This window comes from Pristis pectinata, chromosome 17 (assembly GCF_009764475.1).
Source record: "Pristis pectinata isolate sPriPec2 chromosome 17, sPriPec2.1.pri, whole genome shotgun sequence".
Taxonomy (NCBI): Eukaryota; Metazoa; Chordata; class Chondrichthyes; order Rhinopristiformes; family Pristidae; genus Pristis; species Pristis pectinata.
Genome location: NC_067421.1, coordinates 10288761 through 10305413, shown reverse-complemented (window position 1 = coordinate 10305413; position 16653 = coordinate 10288761). Strand labels below are relative to the sequence as shown.

The 16653-nt window shown below is 41.1% G+C and overlaps 1 protein-coding gene across 1 annotated transcript in view; it reads left to right on the top strand.

Moving 5' to 3' along the window:
* Positions 1–16653, top strand: part of LOC127579275 (protein HIRA) — an 87604-nt gene that overhangs the window by 62263 nt on the left and 8688 nt on the right. Inside the window, exons 15-20 of the mRNA XM_052031955.1 lie at positions 2349–2519; positions 2878–3082; positions 5609–5698; positions 6201–6349; positions 11091–11252; positions 12193–12251. Of these exons, the coding sequence (XP_051887915.1) occupies positions 2349–2519; positions 2878–3082; positions 5609–5698; positions 6201–6349; positions 11091–11252; positions 12193–12251 (836 nt within the window). The remainder of the gene's footprint in view (positions 1–2348; positions 2520–2877; positions 3083–5608; positions 5699–6200; positions 6350–11090; positions 11253–12192; positions 12252–16653) is intronic.

Below are 16653 nucleotides of genomic sequence, written 5' to 3'. Positions count from 1 at the left end.
TGAACAGACTGCTCCATATCTGATTTCACTGTTGTTTCATAGAATATCCATAATAGTTAATCACATTTGGGATTGCCAATATAGACTAATAATGTTTCTTTCATCAGCCATTATATCCAGACTTATTTTCCTGACAGGCTAACTAAATGCATTTTTTTTTAGGTAGTCATATTTATTTTCTCTATTTGCAATGTTTTCCAGTATTAATCATAAGTTCTAATCAGTGATATTAAGCCGAGGTGTTCATAAACAGAAAGAACAGGAAAACATCAGTGAAGATCCCAGGTTCTATGTAATTACTCCTCCATTTGTTTAACTCAGTCACCTTGAACCACATTTGGGCCATTGGGTTTATTCATTCTCTGTATGTTTTTAATCACATTTACCAGACATCTACTTTGCTGCACAAATTGATGCTACCTGCTTAATCTTTTCATCGAGCTTATTTCTGCAGTTTGGTATTAGTAGGGTTCTCTGACCCAAACCGCTTAAGTTCCCTCTGCTGTCTGAATTTTGAAATATCAGCTTAGGGGAGTGAAGAGCAACCATAAGGAAAGCTTCTTCCCCCTCCACCATCTCCAGTCTCAGTTTACGGTGAGGTTCCATGATGGGAGTGTAACCACATTAAATTTCAAAATTAATGTCCATTCCAAATGAATTGCCAAAATCTTGGCTCCAAATTGCTTTAGCATCAGTGGGCTGAGACTTGGAGAATTCAAAACGTTCATAAATTGGTTGCATTTTTCCAGTGACTTATAGATGCCCTAAAATACTTTCTAATTAAGTACCCATGATATGTAAACAGGATTGCAGGTAAAAGCTGCAGCCAATTTAAACACTGCAAATCAAGCAGTGTGGTATGTGAGCAGATAATGATTGAAGGATTGATGTCAAGAGGGCACCAGGGAGAATTTAACTGCTTTTCTTTAAAGCCGCACTGTTTTTTACATGTACCCAATATCTTGCCTAAAAGAAGGCACTCAGTACTACACTATAGTGCCAGCCTAGATTATGTGCTCAAACCTTTGGAGTAGGACCTGAACAAACGACCTTCTGATTCAAAGTTTGGAGTGCTGCCATGACCCTTGCATCATCTGTGCTTCATTTAGAACTGGAAGGCAGCCAGGGCTCTGCACATTATGGTTTGCTTGCCATCAGGTGAGGAATGGAAGGGATAGAATCCTCACATCAGAGAGCGATTGGGGGAAAAAAACACACGGGCATTTTAGCATTAAGGTTTACACAGAGTTGACTTTTCTTAGAACAGGTGGATCTAAAGGATTGCTTAAAATTAAAGAATAAGAATGGGTGTTGAGTTCAAACTGGAGAAAGTCAAACATGGGGTACGTGTCCGAATTTTTGTCTTAGCCCTTGCATTATGTTTTATTATTTATAAAGCTACCAAGAATAATGATAAACCAAGTGCTGGTAATGGAGGCACAAGCTCTGAATCATTTAAACATTTAATGGGTCAGTAGAATCTTTACTCGTAGTTGGGAATATTTCTGATCATCTGCATCAATGTTCTGAATTGTCCTGAGCACTTCTGGGCTTGGAGTGGGAAGTTCAGGCTCAGTGTAATTCACCTTGGATATTTAATCTGACTGTGCTGGAAAGTACAGCCAGGTTAAATATCCAAGGTGGATATTTGGATGTGGATGCTAAAGAGCTTGTGTTGTAGCCCACTGCAATTGATCAAACTTGTAAACTCACGTTATCTGGACTCATACATGAAGGGTTGTTATTTGAGTGACGATATCTGTGGTTATATCTCAGGGTATTAATACAGGCCCTTCCTAGGTTACGGCAGTTCCCGTGAACTGTTCGTAACCCGGACAGCTCGCAAGTCGGAAATGCGGCTGTGAACCGACTCCCAGGCGGCAGAAGACGCCTGCGGCCCCGGAGCAGCCAGCAAATCCATCCCGCTGGTCTTCCTTATGCTTGCTCGTGTGTACAGGCTGTACGTTAGTCAGGTGTTCATAACCTGGGAGGACCTCTACGCTCAAGATGGGGGGGGGGTAAGAAGGGAAAATTAAAACAATATGTGAACCTAAAATACTGACCAAATCCAAAACGGCATATAAAACAGCCTATTTTGTGCTAAATGTTACCCCATTTTAAAAAGAAAAGGCATTGCCGCATTGTAAGCACTCAGTGTTTATTCGTGCTACTTAAAGCATTCAGTAGTGGTGGAGATTGTACTTGGTAGCTTGTACTTAATGTGGCACTGTAAGTGGGACAGGCACCTGTGCATTGTTGAGAATACTAAAGGTGGGTAGAAATACATTATAGGTGTAAAGTAGGTGGGAAAGTCACCTGTACGTTAAAGTCATGTCTTTGTTTTTCAGGTCTGCAATCACTAGTACACCCACTGCTGTACCTACAAGCACTCAACTTTTGACTTCTCCTTCACGGATTGAGCCAATGAAAGCTCTAGACTCGAGGTTCACTGAAAGATCCAAATCAACCCCAGGAACAGCTCCTATCTCTTCTGTTGCCAGGCAGAGTGACTTGGACAGGTACGGGCACGCCAACATGGGAGACCATTGGTTGAGTCTATTTTGATAGATTTAGCAGACTATCTGCAAAGAATTACTACAATCAATTAACTGCAATCAGTTTATCACCATAAGATATTCCTTGGTGTATTCTTAGGAACAATGGTAACAAGAAAACAGGTATTTTATGTTGAATCTCTCACATTGTGACAGTGTGAGAGGTTATTTGTGGGTGATCATTATCTATTCTTGACGTTGTTAAAGGGAGTTCAAGAGATTTTTCTTTCTCAAGGCATGCTTTAGTTGACAACTTGGACTTAATATGTTCATCCAAGGTGACCGAGATAGACTAATAATCGCTGTGGTTCTCTTTTTCCAGGGGTAAAGATCTGGGCCTGAACAAAGACTTGAAACCTAGAGAAGTTCAAGAGAGCAGCAGTGACAGTGAAGAGAAGATTCCAGCGTCTAAGATCTCAGCACTGTCCAAGCGCAAGAATGACATGGAGGGAGAAGTTGTGGAAAAGAAAAAGAAAGGTCGACCAAGGAAAGAGACAAAGCATATGGCTGTAACCATAGCAACTCAGGTACGGGTGAAATAATCGCTGTCCTAAAGCTGGCAGTGAACCTATGTGGATAAATACTGTTACTGTGTCCCTCTGCATGCGTTTTTGTACTGACTGTTCATTGTCAAAGCTTAACGGTGATGCGGCATTTGGTCTCATTGTTCCTAGTTAATGGAGTGGAAAATCTGGCTGGTGTAATTTATTCCAAACAGCACATGCATATCTTTTGGGAGAAAGAATTGAGCTCAACTGTGATACTCCAAGACCAAATAACGTGTCCACAATCACGTTTAAGTTAATATAAAAAGTGGCTCCTTGAGTGCAGAGTTGTTGGTATTAAGAAAGTGTTTCTCAACACAAATTTCAGCCTTCAGGTGAAATAAGAAAACAGATATAAAATAAAATTGAAATAGAGTACTGATACCACTGACACTAAAAATTGATGCTTATTGTTTACTCTGGTTAGAAATGCTTCCCACTTTCAATTATGGCATCTCTTCAAATCTTGAATGGCAATATCTACAATGTTCAAACTCCAGCTCCAAATTAAATTTTAACTCAAAGCATTACTTGCACTATTTAAGTTGCAAGTCATTCATTATCTTTATGAATATTCCTGTTTCACGTACCTCCTCTGGCATGAAGGCAGAAGGCTTATCAGCTGCTGTGACTTGTAGTTGGCAGCTGAAAGCAGGAGAAAAGTTTAAATATTGGGCCCTCTGGTTTTTATTTTTTTGCTTGTTTTGAACAGTGGTCTCTGCTGCATGTATGTTTGTGAAAGAAATGGGAGCCAAAACTTTGTTCTCCACTTCAGAATTTCCCAAGGCAATTAAAGTGCCAGTTTAGTCATGGGTATCTTTTGTGCTTTTCTAAATGCACACGCCCTACAGATTATATAAAATGGGGTAGGTCTGTGGGTCTTCCATGATGGTACCATGTCTTGCTTTGTATGAGCTCATTGGCTCTGTTGCTCACTTTACACTGTATTTACAAAAGACTGGATGTTATTCTGTGCAGCACCGTCATGCATACGTTTAATATATTATCTATGTCCAGTGCACAGCAGACACTATCATATTTTTTGCTGAGTTGGTGTCGCTGACAAGCCAGCATCTTATGTCCATCCCTAATTAACTTAAGAAAATGACGAGCCACCTTCTTGAACCACTGCAGTCCATCTGGTGAAAGCACTCCCATACTGCTGCTGGGTAGGGAGTTCTAGGGTTTAGAGTTGGTGGCAATGAAGGAGCAGCAATATGTTTCCATGTCAGGGGTCCTGGGTTTAGGAGGTTCTGTTGAGTGAAATTAGTGGTACACATTACAGCTACTGTGTGCCCGTGGTGGAGGGAGTGAATATGCATGGTGGTAGATGGGGTGCTATCCAGGTGAGCTGCTTTTTTCTGGTTGGTGTTGAACTGTTTCAGTATTGTGGGGTTGTACCCATCCAGGCCAGAGAATTCTGTGTGCCCCCCTCCCTCCCCACCCCCCGCCCCCCCAGCGTGTCTTGCAGATGTGATGAAGTCTCTGGGGTGTCAGGAGGGAATCATTTGAAGTCCTCCTGCAGTTGCAGATAAAGTTGCAGTTGAATTTCTGGTCAGTGGCAACACCCCAGCATGTTGATGGAGAGGGATTTGATGATTGAAAGCCATAGAATATCTAGGGTCAGTGAAAAGACTGTGTTATGTGATGAATGTTGCCCAGATCATGCTGCATACAAACATATGCTGCTGCACTTGGTGATGAGTTGTGAATGGATTGAACATTGTGCAATCATCAGGGAATTTCATCACTTCTGACATCATGGTGGAAGGAAGATCAGTGCTGAAGCAGCAGAAGATGGTTGGGTCTAGGGCACTGCCCTGAGGAACTTGCTCTGGAGATCTGCGGGAGCAATGTCCTGGGACTGGAATGATTGACTTCCAACAATAACATAGGCAAATGACTCCAATCATTGATGCCCATTTACATAAGCTTATCCAAGGGCCATCCTCCTCACCTGACCTCTGGAATTCAGCTCTCTGTCTCTGTTTGGGCCAAGACTGCGATTTGTTCTGGACTATGTGGTCCAGGTAGAATCCAAACTGGGTATTGACAGTAGGTTCCTGGAGAGTAAGTGGTGCTTGTGAGCACCGTCGATGACGCCTTTCATCACTTTGTTAATGATTGAGAGTAGGCTGACTGCATGGTAATGAGCTGGATTGGATTAATTCTGCTTCATATGAACAGGACGTACCTGGGCATTTGTCAGGTTTATTCCAGAATTGTAACAGTACTGTTACAACTTGGCTGGAGATGCAGCTAATTCTGAAGTCTTCAGTACCATAGTTGTCTGGTCCCGTACTGTATCTTGTCCTCCCACCTGTTTCTTTTCTATTGTCTGGAGTGAATCAAACTGGCAGAAGACTGGTTCTGTGACCTCGGGATGAAGCCGGTGTTGTGAGGGCAGTGGTTTTGTTGTCTTTTCGCTGACTTGTACTCTCCATTTAGGATCTTGTGAGAAGTCAGGTACTGAATGAAATTCGACTGAACATTACACTTCTATTTCAGCCTGCTCCCTCAACAGAAAAAGAGGTATCGGCCCCCGTCATTGTATTTAAACTCCCGACGCCGACACCAAAGAAAGCATTTAACATACAGGTAAGAGATGGCATTGTCTGGGAACAGTGTTTCTTAATCCTCCTTTAGGCCTTTACAAGGCTTTTTAATGTGATGGTATGTTTCAGCCTGAATTACAAGAATGTTGTGCAAGCAGCTATGGTTCGAGTTTACATTAAACTCCCAAAATCTCCCTACTAGGGAATACCCTTGCTTGCTGAAACTCTTAGCTTTCTGGAGGAGAGCTGGAGCTTTCTCCTGGAGGTAGAAGTGTGTAGTGTCATTGTGCAGTTAGCCGATTTATCATTAGGAAATCGCTTAAAGGCTTGTAGAGTGTTACTATAAAGAATATAACATTCTCCCTGTTATACACTCCATGAACAGCTCTTCAGGGTATGCTATAACTGCAAAATGTCAAATGGGGGAATGAGAGGTTAATTGAGAAAGTTAAGGCTATGTAAGTCAGTGATTTGAGAGAATTTGTGTCAACTTTGTGTGTGTGTGTGTGTATAAAATTACTTTTATACTCTCTACTCGACTCCAGGTGAGCACTGAGCCAGCCATGTACATAGAGGTGGAAAATGAAGTTCCAACGGTCACAGGGTGGAAACTCAGCCGGCTAAAGTGCATGAGAGAAGGCAAAGAGTGGGACACACTACTAACCAGTCGAATCCTCACTGCTGCTGGAAGCTGGTGAGTATGAGCTCATTGAAAAAGTCCGGTGGTGATAATTCTGAGAGCTGATTTACGGAACTGGTGGGTGTTGGCTCTGGGACAGACTGAATGACTGTATCACTGACCTTGTCAAACATTCATTTCGTTCATGGAACTGACAGAGGGGAAAATTTTATATTTATTTGTAGTTCTGCTTGAAGTAGTTAAGTTTTAAATTTTAATGTGGAGATGCGTACAATCTGTACCTACGCTGTTAAGACTTGCAGTGTTGTAGTCTCGTGTCTGTGTGAGGTTTGCGTGTATGATCCACTAATTTTTATATGACGTAGTAATCGATGTACAAAGCTATTGCCCGTTTCCTGTGGTTTACTTTCATGCAGGCTGCTAAAGTTATGTAATGTTGCAGCATAATATGTTTAAACTTTTAAGATAGATGATTTGCGTTAAAGTAATGAGACTGGCAGCATGTTCCTAATATAGCTTTACAAAGGTAGTTAAGAGGTTGCTTGGTCAGTATGATTGGTGCTGGTGGTTGTAATATATTTTGTGAGACATTGTGACCCCCACACTCAGGGATAATGTGAGGGAGAGAAAAAACATTGATGAGGATTAGTAATGAGACTCAGAAGTAGTGCAGCCAATATCTTTGATTTCTCGCAGTCTGACAATAAACATCCTTGCAACTATGGTGTTTCTTTCACAACAGGTCCCAGTGAACTTGAAGTGGGACAACTCTTTCCTGTGGAGTGGTGTAGGTGGTCTGTTCTTGTTGCTCAATAGAAAGCCTTGCTGCACAGGCCCAGGCAAAGAGAGAAGCAAAACTGCAGCAAGAAAAGGAAATTTTAAACACTGGTACTGTTCCAAAGTGTGAAAAGATGCAGCTGGTCTGTGTTCTCACTTACCCCCTGGTATATTTAGCACATGTTTCAGTTTGAGACACGAGATTTAAACAAAGCTGTGTGCCATATTAGGAAGAATGATGTCAGCTCAATTTGAAGGGGGAAGATGAAGGGTTTTTTTTGGATGTAAAGATCATCCAATGTCCCCTGGTTGGCACCTTGCCAGAAACACTGACGCAGGGAAAGTGGAAAGAATGGCCTCTCTGTGTTCTCAGATTCTAGGATAGGTGGTCACATTGGTGTGATTTATTCATGTACGTGAGATTTTTACATTTTACTGTATACACTGGCCCTTGGAGCTGTGTGCTTCAGATTTTTAGAAAGGAAACTTGATCCACTGAATAGAGTTTCTCGGAAGTTAAATTAATGCATGCAATACTTAAGAATATTTCAACTAAACCAACTTTAGTTGGTTGATGTAACTTGTTGGTTTGTAATGTGGGACAGAAACCGTAGAACTTTTTAAATTGGTCAGATGGAAAGTGGTTTCCTTTTCATATTATACTTCATGTGAAAAATCCAGGAATCAGTGAAAATGCCAGTCTCTTGAGTTCATTTCAGTAATAGCCACCTTCCTGTACTATTTTATGAATCCATTTTCTTGTGGGTGCAGTATTCAGAATTAGGTTCAGAACACTGTTCAGATATTCTTGAATTGAAAGCCACTTAACCACCTGAAGAATTTTTTTAACGAAAAATGCTCAAGTTTTCATCCCGAACTTAAGCACATTCTCAACTTACTCTCCCACTGTCAAAGATCTGTGAATGTGTATTGTTCAGCAAAGAACCTTCAGTTTATGCACTGCCAAGAATAATACAATTTAAATTAAGCAGCCATCCCATGCTGGTGCTCCCAAAGTGCATGACATCGTACATCCAAATTAAATTGCATCGGTGATATGTCTGCCTGTTTCAACAAACTACCAATGTCCTTTTGAAATCTTCTATCTTCTTTATTATTCACTATAATATAATCTGCAAACTTCAAAACTATACAGACGCATGAGCCTGCAGATGCTGGAATCTGGAGCAAAAGAAACAAACTGCTGGAGGAACTCGGTGGATCAGGCAGCATCTGTGGAGGGAAATGGACAGTTGACGTTTCGGGTTGAGACCCTTCACCTGGACTGCTGCCAGATGCTGCCTGACCTGCTGAGTTCCTCCAGCAGTTATTTTACTTCAAAATTATACCCCTTTTTACTAAGAGCCGGTCATAACCAAGAGAGGCAATACAAATATAATACTCGTAGATGCCACGGCCAAAAAAGCTCACCAGTGCCTCTACTTAGGAGGCTAAAGAAATTTGGTTTGTCCCCTTTGACTCTCACTAACTTTTACCGATGCACCATAGAAAGCATCCTATCTAGATGTATCACAGCTTGGTATGGCAACTGCTCTGCCCAGGATCGCAAGAAACTGCAGAGAGTTGTGGACACAGCCCAGCACATCACGGACACCAGCCTCCCCTCCTTGGACTTTACCTCTCGTTGTCTTGGTGAAGCAGCCAGCATAATCAAAGACCTCACCCACCTGGGACATTCTCTCTTCTCTTCCATTGGGTAGGAGATACAGGAGCCTGAGGGCATGTACCACCAGACTTAAGGACAGCTTCTACCCCACTGTGATAAGACTATTGAACAGTTCCCTTATACAGTGAGATGGACTATGACCTCACGATCTACCTTGCTGTGACCTTGCACCTTATTGCCCTGCACTTTCTCTGTAGCTGTGGCACTTTACTCTGTACTGTTATTGTTTTTACCTGTATTACATCAATGCATTCTGTACTAGCTTAATGTAACTGCACTGTGTAATGAATTGACCTGTAAGATTGGCTTGTAAGACAAGCTTTTCACTGTATCTCGGTACAAGTGACAATAATAAACCAACACCAATACCAATATCAATACCAAAATCCCTAGGGTATGCATCTGGATATGTCTCTCTAATCAGAAGATCATCTGTTCACCACTGGTCTCTGCCTACCACACCTCAGACCAAGTATTTTCAAAGTTCTCACGGTCTCATGGTTCTGCTTTCTGAATAAATCTGTAATGAGGGACTTCATCTCATAACACTTGTATAGAAAGTTCACATGGACACTTACTGCACCACCTTCAGGTACCCTCTGTTACTTCATCAGAGAATTCCCTTGGGCTAATTAGACTGACCTGACTTCCTATACTCATCTCTGGCCATATTTTTCAATCTCTTTGGTTTACAGACATCTCAGATTTAGCCTTAATTGTCATTTGTGGAAGAGAGTTTGAAACTTCTGCTGCTCCCTGTGTGTTAAATAGTTTCTTAATTTCTTGCCCAGTTGCATACGCTGCATTGGTGAAGTAGTTTCTCTCTGCTGTAGTCAATGGGATTACGGATGTTGGATGGGAAGGACATCTCTGGTGACCTCTGGAGTTGTACCTAGCATAAAGAAACATGACAGGCCTATCTTCATAGCTTCAGAACAGCTACAGGAGTTCCTTGGGCAGTTTATCAGGCCAAGTTGTTTTCAGCTGCTGTCAGAATTGAGGGTGATTGCCAGTAAACTCGGGCTACTTACTCTAGAGCGGCAGAGGCTGAGGGGGGATTTGATAGAAGTTTCTAAAATTATACGAGGCATAGATAGAGTAGACAGCAAGTATCTTTTCCCCAGGATTGAGATGTCTAGTACTGGAGGACATATATTTAAGGTGAGAGGGGGAAAGTACAAAAGAGATGTGCGAGGCAAGTTTTTATCGCAGAGAGTGATGGGGGCGTGGAATGCACTGCCAGGAATGGTGGAAGAGGCAGATAGCATAGGAGTATTTAAGAGACTCTTAGATAGGCACATGAATATACAGAAAAGGGAAGGATATGGTCAATGTGCTGGGCGGACGGATTGGATTAATTTGGAGTCATTGGTTTAGTTAGTTCAGCACGACATCATGGGCGGAAGGGCCTGTCCTGTGCTGTACTGTTCTATGTTCTAATAATTGCACATTGTTTTAGTTCCATTTTTTTTGTAGGATGTAGCCGTCAGCATTTATTGCCCGTCCTCAAATGCCCTCTAGAGGGTGGTGGTGAATTACTATCTGCCCTTCTGGTGAAGGTACCCTTACAAAGCGATGGGGTGATGGTGAAGGGATGGCATCGTGTCAAAGTCAGGAAGGCATAGCTTGGACTGGAACCTGTAGGTGGTGGTGTTCACATACCCTGAATCCCTTGCCTGAGTGTAGAAATCAAGGGTTTGGCAAGTGTGAAGTTAGTGTAAGATGAGTGGTTGATGGTTGGAGTGAAGGGCCTGTTTCTGTGCTGTATGTCTATGCTGTTGGTGTATTCTAGGCAAGTAGATGCCACATGTTGCAGTCATGGTGTGTTGGTGGTAGAGAGGATAACTGTGCAGGGTGATGGATAGGTGCCAGTCAAGTGACCTGTTTTGTCCTGCAAGCTGCTGAGTTTCTTGAGTGCACTGACTCCAAGGCAAATATATCTTCCCTAAATGTGGTTTGTGGCATTTTCTAATGTATATTTTTATTCACTTCAGCAGTTCAAAAGTCTTGAATTACTTCTGACCACCCACTTAATCCTAATGTAACCTCAAAAATAAATTTATTGATTTTGATAGTCCTTGTAATTCCCTGTAGTATCGTTCTCTGTATCTGCCGCTCCATCTCCCTCCTCCCGCTTCCACATCAGGCTGTGGTTCCCATTCCTGGGCACTGGGTAGCTCGTTCTCCTTTTCCCTCCCTTCCAACAAAACCTTACATCCCCTGCCCCAGTACTGTTGCCAGTCTGAGGTTCTCTGTATCTATTGATGTGGATGTCGTCGCAAATTGATGCAGTTTCAGCCAGGCTCATCCTAATCCCTCTTATTTTTGCAGTGACCTTGTCAGTGTGGCCTGTGAGGAGCGGATGGTGTCTGTATTTTCGGCAAGCGGGCGACGGCTGCTGCCTGCCATACTCCTCCAGTCACCCATCTCCACGTTGCATTGTGCAAGTCACTTTGTGATGGCTCTGATGGCTACTGCCACACTCTCTGTCTGGTAAGTGCATGCCACAAAGAAAAGTGACAGGAAAAATGCCCATCCAAATGGAATAAGGGACAGTGCGGGAATGTGATAGATGTTGAAATAGACTGCTGCGTTACGCTGACATTTCACCAGCGGGTCTTTGGAGAACCACTGATTCGCTGTAGTGACTGTTCCAGACTCCAGTGCCTGTGTAGAGCAGTGTAAAAGTCAGGAACATGCTGGAATTTGGATGCATGTGTATCAGATCTCTCACTCTGCTGCCAGACTCTCCACTGACCACAGGCATACTGTAAACTGCTTAGCCAAGAGTCTGGATACACTTATGACCTTTCGGCTGTACGCCACCCATTATGGGCGTAACTAGCAGGTCCCCATTCATTTCAAAGGTGTCGCAGACCTTGAATGAAAAGGTATGTTTAGGTAAATTTTTTGTTTATCTTTCATTTTCTTAAAGTGTGTTTATGTTTATAATTAATAGTTGTTTACTATGTTTTGAAATAAAATTCTATTTTAAAATGTTTTGTATTTTTTAATTTAATTTACATTTAAGTTTTTTTTGTTCCAAATATCTCTGATTAGAACGATTTGGGTCATTGAGGAGGGTGACCTTCTGTTTCAGGCACATGTATCATTTTCACAGATACATCTCTGCCTTCTATTTTTAAACAGTAGAGAAATATACTTATTAAGTAGATCAAGTATCAGAGAGTAGAATCTACTAAAAGTCGTGGGAATAATTTATGGGAAAAAGATGAGAAACAACCATGTATCCTAGATGGGAAATAGTTAAAGGAGATGTATTGTTGGCAATGCTTTGCTATTTTGCATTGGGACAGCTTTGAGCATCAAATTGACACCTGTAGATCTGGAAAACGTTTCTGCTTATCAGTTAAATCAGCAGTGAGTGCAAATTGGGGATTTGGTTATATTTCATGTTTCCTTGTTCTTCCAGGGATGCAAAGAAACAGACTGTGTTGGTCAAGGATGAGTCTCTGATCACTATATTATCAGGTACTGGACTTCAACTGTGCAGCTACAAACAGATATTAATGCACTAACTGCAAAAGTGGGTGTGAGTTGAATCATGAAACTAGTCGATTACACATTTGTTCTGCTTCTCTAACCAGTTACCATTTCCCTTGACTGACCAAATTTTGTAAAGCTTTTATTTATGTTCTGATCGCAACTGGCACATTGCATTTCACGTTTTTATACTCCTTTTGGTTTATTTTAATATTTTGTATCAGATATTTGGATGTCAGCAAGAATTTTCTGGTCCAGAGCTGCACATGCCCTGTGTAAAGCAGAGGTGAATGAAGAGTTCTGGCTCTCAACCTGATGTTGTTAGTGTTCCATACCATACAGCCCACTTAGCTAATGAAAAATTACAGCGTTGTAGTAACAGGGCTCTACTATTTGGTCCATCTTCTCTTCTCTACCTTTTTTTGTCAGCTACAGCTATTTTTCACTTTTTTAAACCACAGATTTCTTGTTCATTTCTCTGCATTTTTAGTACCATGACTTCTCAGCAAGTGCTTTCATTCTCAGCATTTACTACTGTCTTTTTGGCTGGACAGCCTTAATCACTGACAGCAATGATAACAATATATTGATTTATGTTATGGTTTCAAGATAAACAAAATCTCTGCAGTCTATCAAGGGGAAGGAAATAGACATTGAACCAGGAACGGAGCATTTAGGAGAATAAAACTTTGTTGAAGAGATGGGCTTTAGTGAGGTTTAAAGTAGAGCGAGGTTAAGATACTGAGAGGTTTAGAGAAAGAGTTCTAGAGAGTAGAAAAGGCAGAAAGGCAAAAAAAAGAGGGAAGGATCATTAAAGTCTAGGCTCAGGGAAGCACGCTTGGTGTGGAAAATTGGCAGAAGCAAGTCTCAGAGTTGGAGGGTGAACTTGGCCCTGGTCTGAGACATAAATCCAAGGATAACACTTTAATATTAAAATTCTGGGGGGTTGAGAGTAAGATTAACAAGACAGTTGTTGGGCCAAAGGGATCAGATGTGGGCTAGGATGCATGTGGCAGTGTCAGTGACAGGAATTTATAGAGAAATCATTGAAGTAGTCAAGTCTGGAGATGATCTAGTATTCACCAGGGTTCAGCAACAAATAAAGCAAGGGGTAGGGACGAATGCGGTTAATATTGCAGAAGTGGAAGTAAGCGTTATTTGTTGCAGAAAATGTATGACATGTTGAGCAGTTCAGTCCCATAGTAATTAAAACACGGCCTGTTTTTAACGTGGTGTAAAGATTAATCCTGAGATTTCCTTTTGTCTGCTGTCTGGGTTTCCTATAAAACTGTCTATATCATTTTATAATTTAATGAGAGAGAGGTTCCGATCTAACTCCAGCAATTGAGAAAAAGCAACACATGTACAGATTAGCACAAGTCACTTTTTTCTCCATGCAGTTGTCTCTATTCTGCTTCTGTGGGATACTGCATTCTCACACCCTTTGTGTGAAAACATTTTAACTAATTTACAGTTGAGCTTGTTTGACTGGATCTGCCACCAAATTTTAAAACAGTACCTGAGGACATTTCTGTCCCACATGTTTTCAATGGCAAAGTGTAATACATGCTTCTGCAGGGATAGTTCACATATGCATAAGTTGTTACCAGGAAAAATAAGCTGCCTTTTCAGAAAGGAACAAATTGTTCTTTTTGTCTTGGTACAACTGTCTAGCAGAATTGATGCCAAGATGCATACAAACCTAGTGGCACTAAATGGGAGAGAAATCCTTTATTACTCCTGCATCGTATGTGTTTGGGAGTTGACTTGAGTGAATGGGTTGTGCAGAGCAGCTTGGGAAGTTGTCCTTTTATGGGACTGAGTTTTCCGATTTGAGAATACCATTCATTGAAAAAGCTGGAAATAATTTACTTATTATTAAAGTGCAATATTGAATTTTATTTATTATTTGTATTTCAAAATGGGTGAAGCTAGCAACCCCAGCATTTGGTGCCCATCCTTAACTACCCTTGAGAACGTGTTGGTGAACCACCACTTAATCCTGGTGAAGACACTCACACAAAGCTGTTGAGGATAGAGGTGCAGGATTCAGCCCTAACAATGATGAAGGAAAAGCAATATATTTTCAAGTTAAGATGGTGTGCAACTCAGAGTGGCAGTTGCAGGTGGTGGTGTTCCCATGTGCCTGCTGCTGTTGTGGTGACTTGGGTAAGTAACTGTAGTGTATTTTGTAGATGGAACACATTTAGAGCCATGGTGTGATGCTGGTGGAGAGAATGAATGTTTACCGTTGTGGCTGGGTTGCTAATCAGTGTTTGTTGTCTTCAACAGTGTTAAACTGCTTGAGTGTTATTGAAGCTGCACTTGTTTAGGCAAATGAAGAGTGTTCAATCAAGCTCCTGACTGTGCTTTGTATTTGATGGAAAAGCTTTGGGGTGTTAGATGAATCATTTACTAGAAGATACCCAGCTCCTAATCTGCTCTCATTACCACAGTGTTATCGTGGCTGGTCCAGTTGATTTTTTTTCGGTCAGTGACGATTGATGGGGTTGGGGTGGAGATCTTGGAAATGGTAATATCCAAAATTTGGAAATCCGTCTTTTTTCCTTGCCTTGAAATGATCTGCTCTGACTAACTAGGGATTGTGAAATTAAAATACTATGTGATCAGGATGAATTGGGCAGTTTGTGCTCCCACCCTTAATCAAACTCTCATCCGTTTTCCCTTATCTACAGATAAGTGAAATGTAGCTTTTTTTAAAATCATAATCTACTTGTTATTATACTTGATTGATTTCACTAAATTTCTCAGGCACTGCTGTAAAATGCAAACATCGGAACATTGAACCTTCCCTGAGCTGCTTGTCAGCTGCACCTGGCTGTACTGAAACCTGACCAGGGACTTTGGCAAACTAAAATAAAATGATTGTGCTTCATGTTTTGTCAATTTAGACTGAGTCCTTTTTTGCCTTTTCCTGTACATCTGTTTCCTTGTAGTCAAATTAGCTTGCGATAAACAAACACTTCCTCTTCCAGCCACCAAAACTAACGTCGTAGTTAATCAACAGGCGTGTGAATTGTGAAATGCCACTGTTCACCAAATTCTTAAGTTTTCTTTCTACCATCATCTTCTATAGCATTCTGTTCCCAATTATTGCCAGCTGGAATTTTTACCAGGCACATCTAAATGAGGTATTGGTATTGGTTTATTATTGTCACTTGTACCGAGGTACAGTGAAACGCTTGTCTTACAAACCGATCGTACAGGTCAATTCATTACACAGTGCACTTACATTGAGTTAGTACAGAGTGCATTGACGTAGTACAGGTAAAAACAATAACAGTACAGAGTAAAGTGTCACAGCCACAGAGAAAGCGCAGTGCAATAAGGTGCAAGGTCACAACAAGGTAGATCGTGAGGTCATAGTCCATCTCACTGTATAAGGGAACCGTTCAATAGTCTTATCACAGGTTTAATAACCCATGAAGTTTTATTGAAGAAGAGCAGGAAAATTCCAGTGGTGCAACAAATGGGAATTCGGCTCGGTGTCCTGATCAATAATTATTTATCATTATGTGATCATCAGCTTCTTGCCTCTTGTTCTACTTCAGTGACTTGAGAAATGATTTTCCACAAACTGATGAATTGCCTAACAACACATTCTCAGTGTAAATCTTGAATTAATTATCCAGATCCAAGGATTGCTTTCCTTGGATCAAATAAAGTTAAAGGAGAAATTAAAGTTTGGACTTGTGCGGGTTATTTAAGAGGAGAATGAGTAGATGAAGCTAGTGACAGTACACTTAATAACTAGAGTCAGATATTGGATAAAATGAAAGAACTTGAGGGAAGATGAAAACTTCTTTTGCTTTGAGTTGTAATGATCTGAGTGCATTGCTTGAAAGAATGGTGGAAACAGATTCTATATTAACTTCCAAAAGGGACCTGAATATCCAAAATGAATTTGTATTACTGAGGAGAAAGAGTGGAAAAGTGGGACGAACTGCACAGCATTTTCAGAAATCGGGCACAAGTGTGATGGGCTGAATCCTGTGAAATTCGATGACTGTAACTAGTTGAATGCTGTACTGTTTCCAAGTACAAACTGTTTCACATGCAGTTCATTTTTACCTATCGCCGGCTTCTCCACAAATCTATTTATTGGATCTGAATTTTTACTGTTGTTCCTTCCTTAACTGGAATGGGATCACATCGTAACTGAGACTCTTATCTGTAAAAGTGAAGCTGTGTTGTAGCCATTTGATGTATACAGTTGGAGAAAATTGCTGTAAGGCAGTGGTGTGTGAATTTGAACCTTCATGGACTTTCTGTTGCACTAGCTAAATATACCAGATACCATTTAAAACCATTAATGCTATGTTATTAAATGCTGTGCAATCTTTGACACAACATGCTGTATTACACAGTG